The 21,485-nt window shown below is 43.0% G+C and overlaps 1 protein-coding gene across 1 annotated transcript in view; it reads right to left on the bottom strand.

Annotated features, from left to right (window-relative positions):
* Positions 1-21,485, bottom strand: part of Dock2 (dedicator of cytokinesis 2) — a 411,802-nt gene that overhangs the window by 271,821 nt on the left and 118,496 nt on the right. The window contains exons 23-25 of the mRNA XM_052194849.1: positions 19,926-20,034; positions 8,675-8,745; positions 6,519-6,625 (exon numbers count right to left, since the gene is read on the bottom strand). Of these exons, the coding sequence (XP_052050809.1) occupies positions 6,519-6,625; positions 8,675-8,745; positions 19,926-20,034 (287 nt within the window). The remainder of the gene's footprint in view (positions 1-6,518; positions 6,626-8,674; positions 8,746-19,925; positions 20,035-21,485) is intronic.

Genomic DNA, 21,485 nt, shown 5'->3' with positions numbered 1-21,485 from the left:
GCTAGAGATAGGATGTTTTGTTGTGCAAGGCTTTATGCTGCCTGTATTTTGATGTTAATTCAGCTCTCCCAGGAGGGACTACAAGTCACCTACTCAGATGACTTGTAGGAGGTTCTTGTAAACCTCCCTGGGTGAATGAAGGGATCTATCACTGAGGAGTAAGCGGGACTTCCGGGTTGGACAGAGGGAAGGAGAGAGGAAGCAGGAGAGAGTTAGGGGCTTTTGATGAGGGTAAGGAAAGAGCAAGATGTAGCTGCTAGTGTCTCCTGGTTTCATGGCAGATCTGCCAGAATTCGCCACCAGAGGAATTAGATTTAATATGGCTTACAAGAATAGGATTCAAGTTGTTGCACCCAGAGACTGAGTTACCATTGTTTCTGAACTAAGTTTGTGTGGTGTTTCTTTCTTGCAGCGACTCAACTGGGTTCCAGAGAGAAAGGTACAGGGTCAAAGTGTGGGTTTGCATGATGTGCACCACAAAGGCTGTGGGTGTTTTGAAGAATGGGGCTGGCGTGGTAGTGACTGCCAGTGGGCACTTAGCGAGTTGGGTGGAGATGTTTCAGGAACCACTGAGACAGAGAGTCTACCATGATGAGATCACTCTTGGTGCCATGTGGCCTATTGGTGCCCGGTGTAAGAGGGATATTGATAGTCTTTTTAATAATTGCCACAACAGAGTTTACCTGTCACGACAGGAGAGAATGGGAAGGCTGAAGAACTCTAGGCAGTACACAAAGAGTTAAAGTGTGCAAAAAATGTGTGTAAAGCAGATGGAAAAGGAGGCTGGCCTTAACGCTAGAGCCTGTTCTAGACACACACACACAAGCACACACTTTCCTCTCAACCAAGCCTGATCTCAGCATCCTACTGAAACTGTCTGGTGAGATGCAAGCTTCACTCCTACAAGGCCCCTGCCCACATCTCTCATCATTCTGAACAAGGGTGGCTAGGGACAATGGAAGAGATCAAACTCCCTCAGGGGGATTGGGAAGACGTGGTTTCAAGTGAGAAAGAAAGCACTTGTAATACAGACTACTAAAACAAAACATGATAAAGTAGGAGAAAAAAGATGGATTTTGATCTTTAGATGACTTTAAAAATCCATGTTCTGAATCCAGATCTAAAACTTAGTAGCAGCAAGAGCCAGGGATGGTCTCAAAAAAGGCCCCTTGAGTGCCCTTCCCATCCCTGGTCTCCTCCAATGAGGTAGGCAGTGTGACTCTACCTAGAAGATTATTGGTAGAATGGGCAGATATCACCACAGTCTGAGACAGATAAGTATCACTATGCTCTGTCCTCTGCCATCTTCCTGCTGTGAGGCATCAGGTACCAACTGAGTCAACTTCCAAGGGGACAGAAAAAAAAAAAACCTATGACCTTTATCAGAGAGATACACCTTCACAGTGCTCCACCCACTGGGATTTGGGGAGAGATTTGTCATCCCAGAACCACATAGCTCAATACCCTAAAAAAACCCAATATATTATGTATCCTTTGGTCTCATTGTCATGGAAATGTCCTAACCTTCTAGGCTTCAGATATTCCAAATGTAAGACAAAGATGATAACACATGAGAATAGGATAGATATTCCTGTTCTAAACAATGCTTGACAGGGGACTGGCTCTTAAAAAAAGGTTTTTAATGTGTGTGTGTGTGTGTGTGTGTGTGGATATGGATTTATGTGCACTATGTGTGAAGGCCAGAAACCATGGCATTCCCTAACACTGCGGTCATAGGTGGCGATGAGTCATCTGGTATGGGTGACACAAAACAAAACTGGGTTCCTCTGGAAAAGCAGTAAGCACTCTTGGCTGGTGGAAGTCTCTCCAACTTCCATGGCTGGCATTTAACTGATATGACTCTCCCACAGGATGCTGTTATTATGCTAGGGTTATTACAATCATACAGCAGACACAGCAGATACTTTTTTAAATACCAATCCAGCCTACCTTGGGCTTCTTGCTCATTGTTTTATATACGCTTATGTAGTTTTGTTACCAGAGGAATTGAAACTCAGTGAGACTGATCATTTAAAGCAACACAACAAGTTAGCAGTCCAGCCAGAACCCAGAGACAAGGGCATTCTAGATCAAGGCCCCTTTACGCTCAGTGATATCACAGCCATATTTCTTCCAAAATGAAACTGGAGGCTCAGAGCTGTTCTGATATTCAACAAGAAAGTTGTAAGAAGCCAAGTAAGAGCCCTTCTGCTCTGCCAAAGCTCTCTCTCTCTCTCTCTCTCTCTCTCTCTCTCTCTCTCTCTCTGTGTGTGTGTGTGTGTGTGTGTGTGTGTGTGTGTATGTGCGCACATGCAATGGTTAGAAAGTGCCTATGGTGTTGGGCATAAATCCTCTTGCTTCTTCCCTGTATTCCCAACAGTCCCCTGGCCAGGGTGCATTGTTATTTGAGAGCATGGTGGACCTAGACACTTGGCAAAGGACAGGGATAGGACTCAAAGGCAGTTGTTCCACAATGGACAACCAGGCATCTTGTGTTCTCCCTTCTGCCTCTGCAGGAAGCTCCTGATGAAAAGACCCAAAGGCTGAAGCGAGACAGTAGAAGAGTTTCCAGTCTCTGGCCCATCTGTTCCCTCCCGATCCCTTCTGTTCTGGAGAAGTGAGCAGCGTGACACTCAGGCAGCTTATGCTGACCAGGTGGGGCATGCGATTGACCTCAGACTGAATAATAGCCTGCCTAAGAGGTTAGTGCTGCATGGACAGAGCCGCTCCACAGGTGCTGAGGGCTGGCTTTCCCATAGACCCTTGCAAGCTGTCCACGTGCATCTGACCAGTTCTTCTCCCTCCCCAACTCCAGGCAAGTCTGGGCTTGTGCTGAAGAAGATGCAGATCAGAATCTTGGGATTCACTTGCTGCTACAGTCACACACAGTGGGTCATGACTATGGAACTCCACCTTCTCCATGCTCAGGGTAACAAGCCTCATGATGCTACTTAGTCTATATAACAACTTGGTAGGACCTGGAAGAGCAGTCCTACTTTACAGGTGAGAAGATGAAGTCCACTAGAATTGAGTTGCTCAGTCACATAGATCAGGCAAATTGAGGCTAATAGAAATTAAAGATCTCCATAGAAAAAGGTGAAGGGGTCTCATGCATGTATTTTAAAGGAAGCTTGAGGGACAAGAGAGGGCAGTGGGGATCTGAATATGATCCAAATATCTTATATTCAGGTATGAGATATGGCCTATTATTTTGTACAATTGATGTATATTTTAGAAGGGCAGAGTCCTATGTGGTAAACCAGAGAGGACAGCTGCCAACTGTCTGATACTTTGTGGCTACATGATGAGAGAGAGAGAGAGAGAGAGAGAGAGAGAGAGAGAGAGAGAGAGAGAGAGAGAGAGAGAGAGCCTCAGACACTGTGCCCAGACCAGACCTGGCCATTTATGTGCAAGCTTTTTGCAAAAGTACTCCAGGAAAACAATTTTTAAAATGGAAAAAAAAGACATACAAATCCAAAATGGCGAGAACTTAGAGATCCAGGGCTTCTAGTCACTGTGTTTAAGTCCTGTGTTTCTTGAGAAAGAGGGAGCTTTGGGGGAACTGTGGATCTTGGCATGTATCGAACACAAAAAGATGTCCTTACTGCAAGAAATCTGAAAGTCCAGGCAGAAGTTGGGATAATGCCTGAGAGGGAAAATCACCCACAATTCTAACCCTGCTCAGCTGACCCTGCACTGAGTCCATTAAATGCCTTGTCCGTGTCACTACCTTACAAGTTTTTGAGATAGGCACTATTTTTATCATTCCCAACTTACAGATAAACTTACTGAGGACCAGAGGTATTTAGGAAAATCACCCATAGTCTCACAGCTGACAAGAGACTGAACCAGGAATAAAAACTATGGTCTACTGTGACCCACGAGCCAGCACTGTCCATCCTATATTAACATTTCTCCACAGGATACAACAAAGTGATATGTCAAAAAGCTCAGCAGAGCTCTTACAAGTCTTCCAGCTCCTCTACTAGGCGGTGATACAAATGTTCCAGACTGCAGGTCCAAGCTAATGCCATTGATAAGATTCCAGGCAATTTTGCACATCTGGCAGCTAGATGAGTGAATCTCAAAGCAAGTCGTGCCTCGGAGGCACAGGACACCCCGCAGGGTGAATAACAGGGATTTTGTTATAGCTCAAAAGGCAGAACATCAAACTCATCTGATGGAGAGGTTGAGAGAGAGATGCTCACCCAAGAGCAGTGGACCCCAGGATGTCCTCACAAATTCCGACTTGATTCCTTTTGAACTTGAGGACATGAGAAGCTTAGGAGGGGAAGCCTCCCTCCTAGCTTCTTTAGTTAAGAGGGTCACTTAGCCAGTGCATCCTGGGAGATGCATTACCAGGATGTGTAAAAACTCATTGTCTTCATTTGTAAGTCAAAGGTGGGAGGACTAAGCCCCCCCCCCCCAGGCAGACTCTGGAATCCAAAAGAATGCCCTAAAGGACACTTTGTTTTTGACGATAAGACTTCTGTATCTCTTTTTGTAGCATGTGGTACTCCAGGGCTGGCCTTCTGTCAGTTGGCATTAATCCAGGTACTTTTACTGAATCTAAACCTTAGACAGGATAGGTAGCAGGCTGCCTTGTGAGTCTGTGAACTCTTAGAGACCCCCTCTTGGCCCAGGAGATGGGACTTAGAGCATCGAAGAAGAGCCAAGTAGCCCACTTTCTACCACCTGTGCAGAGCTGGCTGTATGCAGCTGGTACCATCCTTGCCTTCTCAGTCTAGATACAAGTTCTCCCCACAATAACACCCTACAATATCCTGCTAGGGACTCCCAGGACAGGAAGGGTTAGATATATCTCAAAACATTCAGTGTGTCGACAACCAACCCATTTGGATAACACCCTACAATGTCCTGCTAGGGACTTCCAGGACAGGTAGGGTTAGATATATCTCAAAACATTCAGTGTGTCGACAACCAACCCATTTGGATATGGAGTTGGAGCTTTTGAAAACACAGGCGTCTCCCTTTGAAAAGCCAATGACATTTAAAAACACAACTACGAGGATTCACCTCTCTTCATGGCATAAGCTATATATGTCTTGGTCCTCTCTATGTAGCCATACATCTGTCTAAATGTCAGGAAGTAACATGAACAAGCTTTCTCCTAATCTTTCCCGAACTCCAAGCAGGTGATTCTGATAGCAGTTGTGCAGGCACCATGTTAACCAGGCATTGAGGGGAAAATCGTCTTTACAGTAAAGTGGTTCCTGAATATTTCTGTGATTATGAGGTAATTTGCATAAATATTCAAGCTTTGCTCTTTGAATAAATTCCAGTTGGGTAACAGAACAGCTGATCCCCTGTATCCCAAGGCCTCTTGTCTCTTTCACAGTTTGCTTCTGGTTTTAGAACTGACACTAGTATAAACACAGGAATTTAAAAGCAGAAAGGGCTGGTCCGAGGGCACAGAAAACAATGCTGGCCTCCGACCTCTGAAATATCTTTCTTTTGCTTCGTTTTGTTTTTGTCTGCTAACAGAAAGAGTAAAGAAATGCAGTTTCTAGATAGACAGAGCATTTTTGTTGAGCAAATACATGATCGGTTTAGTGTGATTCGCAAAATGCAAAGCTGCCGGGGAAAATATGGAGGAGAAATGTGACCATCTAAGCCTCACACTGTCTTCTTTGGAAAGTGCTTCCACCTGGTTCACTGACTGTAAACAGGGAGTCCCTGTCTCTTCACAGTGACGACTAGAGAACATGGTGGAACAGGATCTCTGGCCATAAGCTTGCCCAAATCTTCTCCTGATCTCCCAAAATGATCATTAAACAAAAAAGGCAAAAGGTGGTTATGTGAGAGTTGGTCATTTAAGGGATGTGGTAAAGGAAAGAATGTGTGCATGCAGGTGGATTCTATTTTACATCCAAGGAACAAATGCAAGAAGCTGGAAGCTGAAGTACCATCTACCAAACGGAACTGTCCAGGGTCTGAAGGAATTGTCCAGGACCAGAAGGAACTGTCCAGGGTCTGAAGGGCTTTTCATGTGGCACCTTTCACACTTTGCATTTCATTGTGTCGATGCATTACCTATTCAAGAATAATTTGCACTTCCTCTAAACACTCAAAAATGCTGCTAATTCCTACTTAATCAGATTCACTGAGATGGGCCCAGAAATTTGCATTTCAACAAGCTCTCCAGTTTATTCTGACACACTCAAGAACTGCTCAGCTAAAGGTTCTTGCTATTTAAAGAAGCTTTGCCCACCTCCCTCTAAGTAAAAGACAGCAGTAACAGATGATACAGGGGAAACTGGCACTCAGCAGATGATGCCAAACCTCTCCACTCATTAAACTGTCTCAAGAAAACTGAAGAATACAGCTTAAGCTTTCTTAAAAATCAATGCAGATTCTAATGCCTACATTGTGCACTGCTTTTGATACCTATGGAGGAAGAACACTGCCAGCAAAGAGCCACTATAATGCTTGACAGGTTTGCACTCTGGCTGTAGCTTCTCAGAGGGGACCCACCCAGCAGGAGGCCCCATGCTCACCTTGCTTTTTGAAGAGGTTGCTCTGAACAATCTCATTCATGGACTGAACCTTCTGCTTCTGCAGCTTCACGGGAGGGATGCAGGTATAGAACTCATACAGGAGCTGGCTGAAGACAAAAAAAATAGGAGTTGGCAGAGGTTAGACCCAAACCATCTATCTCATGGCACTGAGGATCCAACCTGGACTGTTAGTGCTCTAGGGACAGAATTAGGACCACTGTGTCTTCCTTGCAGAGCACCAGGTGCACCTTTAACATGCCAGTGTTAGTGTTTAATAGTAGTAGCATTAAGATATGAAAACCTGAAAATAATACCAATAACCCTGAGCACACACTATGTAGTAGACATGTGTTTTACACATACTCTGTCATGAACCTAACACTATGATGTCTGGGGGAAAGTATATCAATCTTTATATTTTACCTATTTATTACTAGGGAGTGTTGAGTCAGGCTCTCCTAATGCAGTATAGGTTGGTTTTGAACCCATGATCCTTCTATTTTGGTCTTAGTGCTAAGATTACTCATGAGGACACTATATCAGTGTGACAAGTATGGAAAAGTAAGGTTAGAAAGGTTAACTAACTTTCCCAAGGTCCTTCAGGTAAGACAGCAAAGATACAAGCGTTGCAAACCAGGTTTCAATTTTACTACAGTGTCATCTTATGAAAGGCACTTTAGCCAATTAGCTACTAAGATACATTACTAAATCATTTTATTTTAAAATGCCTTGTGGCCAGAGAGATGGATCAGTGCTTAAGAGCACTGATTGCTCTTCCATAGGTCCTGAGTTCAATTCCCAGCAACCACATGGTGGCTCACAACCGTCTGTAATAGGATCTAATGGCCCCTTATGGTGTGTCTGAAGACAGCTACAGTATACTCACATACATAAAATAAATAAATCTTAAAATGTCTTGAATCTGTTAATCCATTATAGTAAGTCTTGAGATCAAAATGGAGTCCCTAGAATTATTCAGAAGGCTACAGAAAAGTTGTGTGACTGGAACCAGTGGAAGATGTCAGAAAGAAGAGAGCTCTTTCTTTCTTGAGTAAAGATTTAGCACACCTCCTCCCGTTATACTTTCTATCAGCCCATCATAGTGATCTGTCCCTAAGAAACATGTACAAGGTATGCAATGGGTAACATGGAGAGAAGAGTGGAATGTAAGAAGCCAGACATGGTGAGATGTTGGCATGGCACATTCTAATGAAGGTCAATACATAACACCAAACAAATCAATACAAATGCAACAGATGCAGTGGAGTTTGAAGCAATAATGGCATGGGGTACAAGAAGAATGCAGGGGGTGGAGGAGTTGATTTCCAATAGACAGAGGCAGTTTTCTTGAATGGGCAACACCAGAAGTCTAATGAATGGAGAGTAAGCACATTGCATAGAAAGGGAGAAGGAAAAAGTGATTAAAAACAAAACAAAAAACCCACAACAAACAGAAAACAAGCAAGTAAACAAACAAACACCTATTGGTGCTGCCCCAACCAGGGCCTGAACGCAGTTTAAAGAAGAGCACCTATGATAATGCCTCAATTTCAATCCTTTGTTACAGTAATACAGAAGAACACGCAGGAATACTTCAAAATCTGAATGTTCCCATGTAAAAAGCTTTTTTTAAAAAGCATGTTTTTCGGCTATCTGGGAATGTCAGTGGATTTAAGGGAAAGTGACAGGTATGGGCCAGACTCAGATGCCCATTCCCACAGCAGGATCTCATTAAAATTATTTGTTCATCCATGACATGACTGGCTGCAAAAAGAGAGCAAAAGGAAGCCAGCCTCCATGATCTCTTTCCAATTTGCAACTATGGGATTTACCAGGCAAATGTTGGGACCTAAACCAAAAGACACATAGGCCCTGCGCTGTGGCATGTTCTGCCTCAGACAAACCTGGATGTGCAACTCACACTCAGCATCTTCACAGGATAGATAATGTTGCTTTCATTACATGTGGTTATCATCGAAGCCTGGCTCACTGAAACCAAAAGCTGTCATCCTAAGGCCCCTGAGCAAGATTCCTGCTGTGTTCTCTCCCTGACCTGAAGCTGAGAGTTTGTATGGAAGCCCCACAAGGCCCCTGCTTTTCTTTGCAACCCCTGGTGTGACAGGGGAGCAGGGGGGGAGAACATCACAAGCTCTCACCTGAGCAACTTGGCATCAAAGACTGTTTCCACATCATGAAGAACTGACGGGATGTATTTCAAAGCCGCCACCTGCGGGGAACGTGTAACAAACATGAGTGGTTTTCACATCCTCTGTGCTGAGGCAGACAGTGTGATAGGATGATACAGGTCAGAGAACAACCCTGCATCTTAGACACTGCTGTAATCAGTCGAAGCTTCCAGGGAATAAAACACAGCTGGGAAGATAGCTTAGCTAGTAAACAACCTGCTACACAAATCTAAGGACCTGAATTCAGGTCCCCAACACCTTGTAAAAGTCAGGAAAGGTAGCACATACCTGCCCTAGTTCCAAGAATATGGAAACAAAGAGATTCCAGATTTTCTCCATCTAGTCTATTGGTGAGCATTGGCACACTCTGTTTTAGCAATAAAGCACAAACCAAAAATGACTTAAAGAGTTTATTTCACCTTATAAGTTGCAATGTATCACTGAAGGTCAAGGTAGGGACTCAAGCAAGAACATGAAGCAGAAGCCATGGATGAATGATAGTTGTTGACTCACCTAGACTTACGATTAGCTAGCATTCTTACTAGGACCACCTGCCCACAGAATGGTACTCCCTGCAGTAGGCTAGGCCCTCCTATGTCAGTTAACAACCAAGACAACCCTCCCCCCCAGACATGTGCATGAGTCAATGCAATCTGGCTGTTCCTTGTTAAGACTTTCCTTCTCAGATGACTCTCTGTGTGTCAAGTCCATGATGAAAGCTAACTGGACTAAACCTGGTCTCAAAAACAAGGTGAAGAATGAAAGAGGAAATAGCTGATGTCAATACCTGGACTCCACAAATGCTCTTGGGCATGTGTACACACACACACACACACATACACACACATACACACATACACACACACACACACACACACACACAAAGGCAAATCACACACAGGCAAATCATAACTCTTACAGTCAAAAAGATAAAATGTTGAAAGTACCTTGCCTCTGGGGGTGGGTTCAGATTCCACATCTTCTTATCTAGGTGGCTTTGGACAGAATATCATCATATACATACATGCATACATACATACATACATACCTACATACATACATACATATGGCATCAAAGCAGGACATAAAGTATATTTGGGGCACTTAATAACAGACACCTTTATTACTACTAGGTGCTGACTTGAATTGGTTTGGTGGTGGCTAGAGTGATTTGAAATGGATTACTTACATTTTCTCTCTGTGGTCACTATAGTGAACAGAAAACATTGTACATGGACAAAACAGAATTTTTTGTTCCGGTGGCTGGGCTGAGAAAACTGAACAGTAGGATGGATTTTTTCCCTCTCTTTATCCAGAGGTATGAACTACTCCCTGAACCCCTGGAAGGAATACTGTTTGCTTAGCAGCAGGCAACTACAACATCAGCAGGAGCCATAAGTCACATGGAGGGAATCTAATGACTAAAGGTCTAATGGAAGTGTGTGGTTCTACCTTATTTTCTCCATGCTCTCCATGATGGTAATATGTATTATCCTGGAGCAATCAGTCTAGAATAAACATAGTGAAGATTACTTTCTCCAAGAATATCTTGTGAAGGGGAGAAATGGTTGGGTAGATATACCACTGTGCCTGTTGACTGAGTTCCAACCCCAGATCTACATAGAGGGAAGAGGGAACTCACTTCCACAAGTTGTCCTCTGACATCCAATGCTTGTGCCATGGTGCATACATATGGGTGCACACACACACACACACACACACACAAATAAATAAATAAATAAATAAATAAATAAATAAATAAATAAATAAATAAATAAATAAATGGTTTAAAAATATCTTACCCCTAGCCATATATAAATGAGCTTCTTAAATAGTGACTGACTTTTCTTTGAGAATTTATACTGGGGTAGATACTATACCAGACAGTATACACCCATTATCTTCTTCATCATGACCCTGTGGGAGTTATGGGATTTTTCAAAGACAAGGAGGCCCAGCTGTATCAGGATTCAGTAAGCTACTGCATGTTTCAGAGTCTTTAACTGTGGAGTCAGAGTACAGGTTCAGGAAGCTATTCTCTGAGCCACTCCTGTGACCCCCCCTTCTTCCTTTTCTCCCTGGTTATGATTTTTAGATGTCAGTACTTCATATTTATGGTAAAAGAAAAATCACACAAAATAAGGGTGAAAACTGCATCCCTCAAGTCCTACATCTTTATCTCAGCTTTAGTCTCTATAGCCCAGGAAAAAAAACACTGTTAAAGTCATGTGAGTTTTCTTCTACACTACTTAGACATGTATGTACATGGACATGTGTGTAATCTTTGGACTTGGTTTTGCAGTTAAGTTTTTCCACTAGATCCTTAGCATGCCGTCCCCTGGAATGCACTCTCTTAATTTCTGACCTCCATGCAGCAATGCCCAATGGGTACACTATGCCCCCTTTACCTTACTTACCTTGCTCATGGACCCTAGGCTATTTCCATTTTCCTAAGTTTAAAAAACACATTCAGGAGACAGTTCATATTTGAAAATACATACATAACTCTGTAAGGATCCCTGAGGATCAGATTGCTTGAAGACAAATTAGTGCATCAAGATACATATACATATACATTTTAGTTCTCACCAAATGATCTTGAAATAGGCAGCAAGCAATTCCTCTCCACTGCATCTCCACTTCCCCAAGTCCTTGCTCACACAGAGTATGCAATCTTTTTAATTTTTATCATTATGATGAACAACTCACTACTGTAATTCTGAAAGTCTTTGGTTGCTAGCTCTGTCAGCCCTCTTCTCTACACTTAATAAATATCCGTTTTTACTATCTTGCTCATTTGTATCTTTTCTCCCATCCTTTTGAGTGATTCTTTTCCTTGCTCGATTGCAGGATTCTCCACACATCAACCTCAGTCTTCTTCCAGTAACATGTTTTGCAGGAGTTTCCTGTTGCTCTTTCTGTTGTCTGAGATTATGGCTTAGCTTCGTTTATCATATCTTTTATTGCACAGAGATATTGTAAATTTGTATGTTGTCAAATATGTCAGACCCTTTTCTTCATATTTATTGAATATGATGTCTAGAGTTCATTCTCTTTTTTCCTCAACTCTAGATCATAAGAGGAAAGAGCCAACGTTTTAAACTAGGTCTTAACAGGCATTCATGCCCCGCAGGATGGTGTAAGGTTTTCTATAGATAAAAGGAAGGTTTGCGAGCAAATGATTTCAAGAAATAGTGGTTAAGACAAATATAAACCATGGATATTTTTGTTGGTTTTTTTCTACTGCAGAGAAATCTAGGATTTTAATGGTGTGAATCACCATGACATCCCTCCGGGCAGTTATAAAGACACAGGACAACACAACCTAGTCATCTGGTAAAGACCATCTTGATCAGGATGCACCAACCAGGTGTAAGAAAATCACAAGTCCTCAGGGCCCATCACATAAGAGGAAGCGGTGATGAAGATAAGTGGGTTGGAAGTGATAAATCATTCTTACTCAGTTTTTATGACACTGTGTCAGCAAAAGGAAGTACATCTGTGGGTCACACTCTCTCAAAGTCCAAATAGGTCCTCAAACTGTGGGTATAACCCGAGAAATACTTGTCTAATCACTCCTAGGAAATAGGTTCTTGTTCACTATTATGGCAAAGAACATAGACCTTACAGAGACCAGTCTATAGATTACAACTTCTCCCCAACTGGCCCCTCTATAAGACTGCGTCCACTTCACATGGCTAAGCCTTAACATCATTAGGTTAGATAAAGGAGAATGATGTTATATAAAGTGTATCATTATGATGTTCAGCATACCAGGCCTTCTAAGGTAGACCAGATCTCCCCACATCATACCTTCCATATACTGCCCCCATTCTCCAGTACCTAGATGTAGTACATTATGACTTAACATAATTAAGATAAGATAACTTTCTCTCAGCAAGTTGAGGAAAGCCAGAATGTGAGTATCTACCAAAGGGTTCTGGCTTTTGTGACCTAAGCCTTACTTTGGAGGTGTAGAGTCATTCAACACTGTCCACATCTGCAGGAGCAGACATAGACCCAAACATCTATACACAGGAGCTCTCTAAGGAGCTGGAAAAGTTCAGCTGAAAGACTCACCTTCTGAGTTTCCAGCTCTAGACTGGTAATAATTCAAACAGGCTGTGTAGCTGCTACCTCTGGCCCACAGGAATGTGAGCAAGTTCATCTGATCCAGTCATCTCTAACAAGCAATGGCAAACCTATAATTCTCTTGTTGAGTGGGGAAAACCTACTTGAAAAATTAGCCAAGACTACTGTTCAACCTAGCACTTATCAGAAGATTATCTATGGCCTTCCTTTGGATTTCTGAACTGATGCTAGCAAGTGTTACTAAACTACTCCTAGGAAGAAAGAAGTCAGTCACCTAACTTATTGGAGACCTCTACTTGATGCTTGTCTGAGGCCTGGAAACTGGAAACTGACAAGTTTTGTAGATCTGTTAGCCATCTAGGGATAGTAGAGATCAATGGTAACTCTTACTGCTACTTCCCTGATCCCTACTGTTACATATCAAATGATATTGTAGACTTTTTTTTTACTTTCATTCCATAGTATATGTTTATATTTTGTAGCATTATTTTAAATACTCATATTTATATATACACATATAGATATAGTACCTATATACTCATGCAATAGGATTATTATTCATAGAGTTTCCAGGTAGGAACCACTACTAGAAAGCTCCTATGTACCAAATACCTTACAAGCAATAGCTCATTTAATTTTTACAACTATTCTGAATACATACTGTCATCCCAATTTCAAGGGAAGAAACTGTAGTACATATATGTTAAATAATTTGCTAGAAGCTAAATAGCAATAAGCCAGGGTGTGTCCCAGATGGCTCAACTGACTCTTAACCAGCATGCCTTCCTACTGCCCTTCAGGCTGAAGGAAAGACATTCTGTCTTGGCAAGTAGGGCATTTCTGTAGAAGACAGAAGGTTGATTTGGGGAAGAAATGGATTAAAATAATCCCTCCATTTTTTACTTTTCAGTATGGTTTTACTGACATTCCTAAAGTGAAGGGCCCTCCTCAGAATCCGTTAAAAGAATGGCCATCAAGAAATAAGTCATCTCATGACATCAACTGAATTTCTTTCCTTCCTCAAAAAGCCAGGTATAACCCTTGAGAGGAGATCCAACCCCAAATCACTATCTGTCTGTCCCAGACAGAAAACATATGAGGACATTGGAAATCAGATCTGTCTAGATCATTGGTTCTCTATCTATGGGTCACATCCCTATTGGAGGTCAAACAACTCTCTCACAGGAGTTGCCTAGACTATCAGAAAACATGGATATTTACATTAAGATTCATAATAATCGCAAAATTACAGTAGTGAAGTAGCAACAAAATAATTTTATGGTTGGGGGTCAACACATTATGAGGAACTGTATTAAAGGATCATGGCATTAGGAAGGTTGAGAATCACTGTTCTAGATAGACATGACCTACAGCTGACCACCTTGGCCTGGGAGTCAACAGTGGAAACAATACCCAACAACTGATCTCCAAACTCTGAGATGTTTGTATACTGAGTATTTCCAGGTATACATTAATCATACCCCCACCAGTGGCCAGCATTGCTACCAACAGACACAGACTTACTTCCAAACAGGACATGTGTAGGAGGAATACACAATTACAAAACAAAGCCTGACATCTTTCTGGTCCCAGAGCTAAACACTAGTCTCTCCCTGCCAAGTTTCAAACCATTTAGTTTAGCCAGAAGACAGATGGTCAAGGTCCGTGGATATAGAAAACACCACATCACTGCCACTCTTTCCTTACAGATACTGAGCTGTCCTGGAAAAGAGCAGATGCACTGCTGTCTCTAGGTTTGCTCACTGATTCAGTCCTTGGGTAATGAATCCAGGCTGCATATGATTAGAGCTGAGGCTCCTGGCCACCACCGAATCATCTCCAAACAACAGCATCCTTTCATTAAATAGCATGTACGTCCTGGTTTAGGCACCGAGAAGAGGACCAGATGATTTTTGAATATGCTTTGTCCATGTTTTCTGTAAGTCATCATCCTGTTGTCTCGCCAAAGGTTGTCAGGAAGCAGGAGGACTCAGTGTTTAAAGTAGCAGAGTACAGGCTAGTGATGCTGCTCAGCGATCGAACCCTTGCCTAATAGGGTCACGGTCAAGGACTGGATCCTCAGCTTGGGGAGCAGAAATGACGACAAGTAGAAGCAACCCAGAGCAGCAGCATGAGAAGGCAGGACATCTGACCTCAAAGGGAGTCTGGAGTCTTATTTCTGGGCTCCTATTTTCTAACCAGCAAGCTGAAAAGAATACAGTTGCCTAACCATTTAGTGTTGAAAACTGCATTAAAAAAAAAAACTGAACTATTAGTATTTCTATGATTTTTTGGTTGGGACAAATTTTCAAAACAGCCTGCCATGAAATCTGTCATTCCCAAGGATTACCCCAAGTATGGAATATGTGGTTGAGAAATAGGACAACATTAAATAATTACTAATCACCTCAAGATCTGAAAAAGAATTCCCATTTTTTAATGTATTTATTCTTACTCTGTGTGCATTGGTGTTCCGTCTGCATGTGTACAGATGTCTGTGTGAGGAGGGTGTCTAATCCCCTGGAACTAGAGTTACAGACAGTTATGAACTGCCATGTGGGGGCTGGGGATTGAATCTCGGTACTCTCGAAGACTACCAAGTGCTCTTAACCACTGAGCCATCCCCAAATCCTCCCCTGACCCTTTTTTTGCTGTTAGTACAGAATATCATTTCTCTGCCCTGAATTCACATTGTAGTCTGTGAACCACTTCTCAGGAATGAACTTTTTTTTCCTGTTGGTTTGGATGGACATTTTACACCAATTTGAAAGCAAAAGCAGAGTTGTTCTAAAGCATCCTGCCCTCATGACTATGGACATCTGTCCATCTTTCTCTTGTGTAGCTTTCCTCTGCCTTTTGCCATAAAGATCTGGCTCTCCAGAGGAGCTATTCTATACCACTGTTGATGGTAGTAGTATTGATGGCCCTGAACTCTTCTGCAGTGCTCATCCAAATCCAACAGCAAGTTTTTCACAGCTGTGGTTAAGTTACTCAACCCCTGTGAATCTTCTTTTGCTCATCTGAAAAGCAGAGATAGAGTATTTGCATTACCAGGCAAAGATCAAAGGAGCTAACAACATCTATAAAGTTTTTTCACTCAACAGCGTGACATGCAATCAATGATGGAACACAAAAGAAACAAACTCAAACACAGTAGAAACAAGACAGAAACCAAACACGTTCATTCATCCCACCAAAAGGTGTTTGAACATTGACTGTTGCCAGAGTGTCCCTGCCCTCCTGGACACTCCAACAGCTGTCAGCTTGAGTGTCAGAGAGCATACAAGACAGTTCAGCATTTAATGCATCTATTCATTTAGTTCTACCGAGGCCATCAAAATGAGCATTATGCAATATCATGAATTATGAAAAGGTGGAATTTGTCACCAGAGTCCCTTAACTCACAGTGCAGCTACATGTAGATCATGAGTATGTACTGCTGAGCCTGTCAACTCCCCTAACTTTCATAAACCCTTGAGACTCAGCTTGTGCACACAGACACTATTTCTAAAAATACTCAGAAGCATTTGTCCCAAATCATTCCTGTGGTATAAGACAAGAACATTGACTTTAGACTCAGGAGCCTTTATGAGTTCAAATTCTAGCTCCTTCTCTTTGGACAAGTCTAATTTGGAATGAGATTACTAATTTATCAGTTTCTATGAACATTGGGAACTGTGGATCCCTGCAGATTTCTGGTTAGATTAAGAGCACTATTTGTGAAGAGCCTAGCTCTATGCCGGGAATATAGATTAGGCACTCGATCCATAGAAGGCATTTGCATTGTTATTTTGCACTCCAAACAACTGGCCTCCAATTAACTTCATGGTTTTGAGTGAGTTGTTGCCATGTCAACAAAGAATAAAGAAAACCACTGAAAATACTGAATAGAGCCAGATGAGCCTTAGGAACAGGAAATAGCTTTCTTAGGTCCCAGAACTCACAATGGACAAAGCCAAGATTTGAACCAGACCCACGTCACTTATAACTAAAGTGGTCACGACTGAGAGCTCCTGCCCTCAGTGTCTTCCCAGCTGGAAGTGCTCAGTTTAAACCAGTAATGTCAACTGTGAGTATTCTCACACCATAATATAGACTTCACTATGAGCCAACAGGATAGAAGCCATTTCTCAAATGAGATTCCCTCTTCCTAGATAACTCTAATTTAGGTCAAGTTGACCAAAAGTAGCCAACACAATGACTAACAATTATTTAAGCTAAATGACAGAACAGGCCCGTGTTTCATGTTTCCCATATTACTACTTTTAATCCCACAAAGTATCTTTTCAACTCGACATCTGGTTTTTTATTTTACAAAAGGAAAACGACCAAGGCCTAGCAAATGAGGTGATATGCTTAACGCTAAGGGTTACGTGTCCGTGTGTAGGGGACTGAGGCTTCTCACTCCCACTCAGGCTTCTTAGCGTCAAAGTCCCAGCTCTCCCTCCCACTGCGAAGGTCATAGACTATAGATAGAGGATTCCTTGTGTAGGGTTTGCCAGCATGAATTTGACCTCGCTTCCATGTTTAGCCCATTCCTCACACTATGTTAAATGGGCTTACATTCTCTTTCAAGGTACTGCTCCTACTATTGGAAATGACTCGAAATCCCTTCTGATAACTTTTCAGAAGCCACATAAATAGGCAGGAAGTACCTTTGACATTATGCAAATCCCCAAAGCTAAATTTGGCCCTTAGAGCAAAGTCTAAAATGAGATAAAGCCCCTTTGCATGGCTCAGGGGTGGAAGTCTTCAGAAGAAACGGTGTGATCTGGGAATGCGGGGCTTTTCTAAGTCTACCCAGACAATAAGAACGGGACTAAAATGACTTATGCACAAACCGTAACAATCACATTAGCTTTCTGCAGTTGTATAGCATTTTATCATCTGTTCTTTTGTAGATAGTGTTTCTTGCAAGTTCACCAAACAGTAAAGTTTTATATATGAAGAAACAGAGGGACTGAGATGTTGCATGTTCGACATAATAAAAGGTCATACAGTTCATAAAAAAAATCTTCCTGAACCCAGTCTCCCATCAGGGAGGTGCTCACTCAGCCCTCTGTGCTCCCTGACTGAACATATCATTTCTTTCTTCTTCCTTCTCTCCCTACCTTCCTACTCCCTCTCTTCCCCTTTCTTTTCTTCTCTCACCAGATATCTGCAGTTCATCACAAGAAATCAGGTATAAAAACTGAACAAAAATGCTCTAGAGATGAATGGCCTCTCTCTCCCTCTCCTTCTCCCTCTCCTTCTCCCTCTCCATCTCCCTCCCTCCCTCTCCCTCTCCCTCTCCTTTCCTCCATCCCCCTCCCTACTTCTCTTCCCCCTGCGTCTCTCTCTCTCTCTCTCTCTCTCTCTCTCTCTCTCTCTCTCTCTCTCTCTCTCTCTCTCTCTCTCTCTCTCTCTCTCTCCATGGCTCCTTTACCTCTTTGGGCCACTTCTGATCTCTTCTACTGTTCTCCAAGTGGTGTTCTCTCTTTGATCATCATCTCTGTTTTTTCCCCAGCATCTTCCTTGGAGACTGTCATGGTAACTGGCTACCCTTAGCCCTCTCTGGGTATCCGGCCTCTCCTTTTGCTCCTACTGTCGTGCAGCTTCTATATGATACAGGCCAGGGTGGGAGACAAGTTCAAATCCTGCCACATTTCAGGCCACCCCTGCTCTGGTTAAGCATTTTGTTATAGTGAAGTTTCTAGGAATATAGAAACTGTTCTTTGCTTTTAAGCAACAAAGAGAATATGGGAAAGGCATTTTTAAAAACTAGCAAAATGGAAAGGAATTTTAAAACTGTGAAGTAAGTGGTCCTAACTAATCCCCAGGACATCCATCTCCATGGATGAATGAGTGGTGTCAAACACAGCGGAATGCAACTGCTTGAGCCTTGTTTGCAAAGCTGGCCGGGAGAATCTGAATCCTGGCTTTCCCACTCAGAGCCCACATGGCTTCCAGCAATGAAGACTCAAGGAAGGCCTGTCAGCTGCATCACTTCAGCTGCTACATCAATGTGGTGCATTCATTCATTCACAGCTTTTCTCTAGATGTGAATACCAGGGCTCCCCTAGGTGCTATAGACATAAGGAAACACAACTCAGAGATCTCTCTAATACTCACAGGTTCTCAGTATCCACTAAACCAGAAGAAACCAATGCAGTGACTCCCGAACTCCCCTTTGCGTTAAAATCTTTTGGGGAGTTTTCTATCTCCATCGTACTCCACCCCACCTCCCCCCCCCCACCATCCTAGCCACACTCTGTACCAAAATCCACTGATGGTAACTAGGCAACCAAATTTACTAGAGATCTAGTGTCAACCAAGGCATCAATAGCAAACCCTCCCTGGGCAGATGCTACTCCCTCTGCCTGTGTATCACCTTTCTCTCTTAATGCCTGCCTCTTTCCCATTAATTCTAACCAGAGGCTAGGTGATCCTGGGTGTAAGGGCAGGCAGTGTGGCTATTTAAATTAGCAACTAGAACTATAATGTGTTTTCTTAAAGAAGCAATATACATTAAATCATTAATCCAAAAGTGAATAAAAATAAACTATTGAAAAAATCATTGACCCAGGTAAATGTATTTGGGTTTTCTCAATTGAGAAAGTACCAAGATGACCTCTGCCCTAGCCAGTACTTGAGAGTTAATGCTACGAAATTCTTCCTCACTCACAAGCTGCCCCACCCCTCCCCACCCCCACCCCACACACAACACAGGGAAAGCCTTTAAGATGTCACGGGCTTGGAACCATGGTTAACCGACACATCCTCGGTTTTATCCAGTGAGGAGACTTTTAAATCCCCAAGTGATACCTGAATTGACAGTGTCGAGAATTAAAAGCAGAGTATCAGAACCTCGGTGGAGAAGGCATTCACCTTCCTGTCTCAGCATTAGAAGTAGCCATGTTTAGCTTCTTCCTGTCTAGATAAGACAAGCTTCAGAGTTATTCCAAAGGGAGCTACTGGGACATCCAAGTGAAAGTCATGATAAATAAGTTTTCTCCCACCACTGGGGCCCTTGGTCCTCAGGATCCTAAAAGCAAGTTGCCAGCTCAGGCTTTTAACTGACATCAGACAAAAGGGAACAGCTCAGTGGACAGAGCACCCTGTCAGAATCTTGTTGTAGCGGTGAACCAACCTGCAAAAGGATGGTGGTCTTGTACTGACTTTTCATCAGGTTGTTGATGGATTCGAAGAGCCGTCTCATGGATTCTTCAAACTCAATCTGCTCTTTGCCTTCGTAAAGCCTGTGAGAAGACATCTGGGTCATTTCCCAAGCCAGCTGGCAGGACATCTGAAAACCGAGTGCTAGCCACAACCCCCCTTCCTTCCAATGTCAACGAAAATGGGTGGGAGGTGAAGGCTTGCTGGCGAGAGGGAGGAACCAGTATTGTAGTTGTCCGAGAGGAACCTTGGTGCTGTGCACCGAACAGACACCTTCAGACTCGCAGAGCATCGGAAACCTGCCCCTCTTCCACCTCCCTTCTTTTACCTTGAAGAACCACAAAGAAAGGAATGTTATCCGCGCTACAGACCTTGGATTTTCAAAGTCTCCTGGAAACCCCAAGGAGAAATAATTTCAAGTATGCTGTCCCTTCCACTTAGCCACCACCTGCTGGTCACTTGAATTCCTACAGCCAGTCCTGGGGCCAGGGCCAAATGCTCGCCTGTCCCCTTAATTCTGCCCCCTTATTATGTACTTCAAAATTGTCTTCCTCTGATTATAAAGACCTGATGTTATCAATGTGAAACCTAGTGTTAACATAACAGAAATTCAGAATTTACAAAACAGAGCCTCTCATCTGACCAAGGAGATCAGCTATTGTGAACATGGTGGTGTTTGTGCTTCCAAACACTCAGGTCCTCTCCTAATACAGACATGGCCTGCTGCCTGGAAGCTACTCCCTCACCGAATCTGATCCCCTTCCCCCAGCCTAGGAGCCTCTCTCGGCCCGTGGATTCTCCAAACAAGCTTTTATCAGCAAGCATGAAATATCCACAGCCTAATCTGTGGCATCCAGTGTGATGTGCACACAAGAACACTCTTGTCCTCAGCTCAGATAAAAAGTACCTCTCCTGTCACAGCCCACACGTCAGGAACCAGCCTGAGCCTGTTCTGCTAAAGGTGCTTTCCTGAGATAAAGCTCTGACACACTTAAAGGGTTTGTTTGCTCCCTTTGCCTAACAGGCTAACCAATCAGAGCCACTTCACTACTGTCTCTATGAAATCTCCACCTGCCCCCAGCACCTCCCAACCTTTCTGGGTCTCAGCTTGCCTCCTTCAACTAGCCTCTCCTGCTCAATCTCTCTCTCTCTCTCTCTCTCTCTCTCTCTCTCTCTCTCTCTCTCTCTCTCTCTCTCTGTGTGTGTGTGTGTGTGTGTGCGTGTGTGTGCTTGTGAACGTGTGTCTGTGCTTGTGAATGTGTGTCTGTCTGTCTCTCTTTCTCTCTCTGTGTGTGCATGTGAATGTGTGTCTGTCTGTCTCTCTCTTTCTCTCTCTCTCTGTGTGTGTGTATCTGTCTCTCTCTCTCTCTCTCTCTCTCTTTCTCTCTCTCTGTGTTCATGTGAATGTGTGTGTGTGTTTGTCTGTCTCTCTGTGTGTGTGTGTGTGTACCTTATGTCTGTGTCTGTGCCTGTGTCTCTCTCTGTGTGTCCTATCTATCACTGCCTCTGTCTCTGTCCCATCGCCTTTCTTTCC

The sequence above is a fragment of the Apodemus sylvaticus genome, chromosome 10 (assembly GCF_947179515.1).
Source record: "Apodemus sylvaticus chromosome 10, mApoSyl1.1, whole genome shotgun sequence".
In the NCBI taxonomy this organism is placed as follows: domain Eukaryota; kingdom Metazoa; phylum Chordata; class Mammalia; order Rodentia; family Muridae; genus Apodemus; species Apodemus sylvaticus.
The sequence above is the reverse complement of the archived record's forward strand: the minus strand, read 5'-3'. Positions and strand labels throughout refer to the sequence as shown.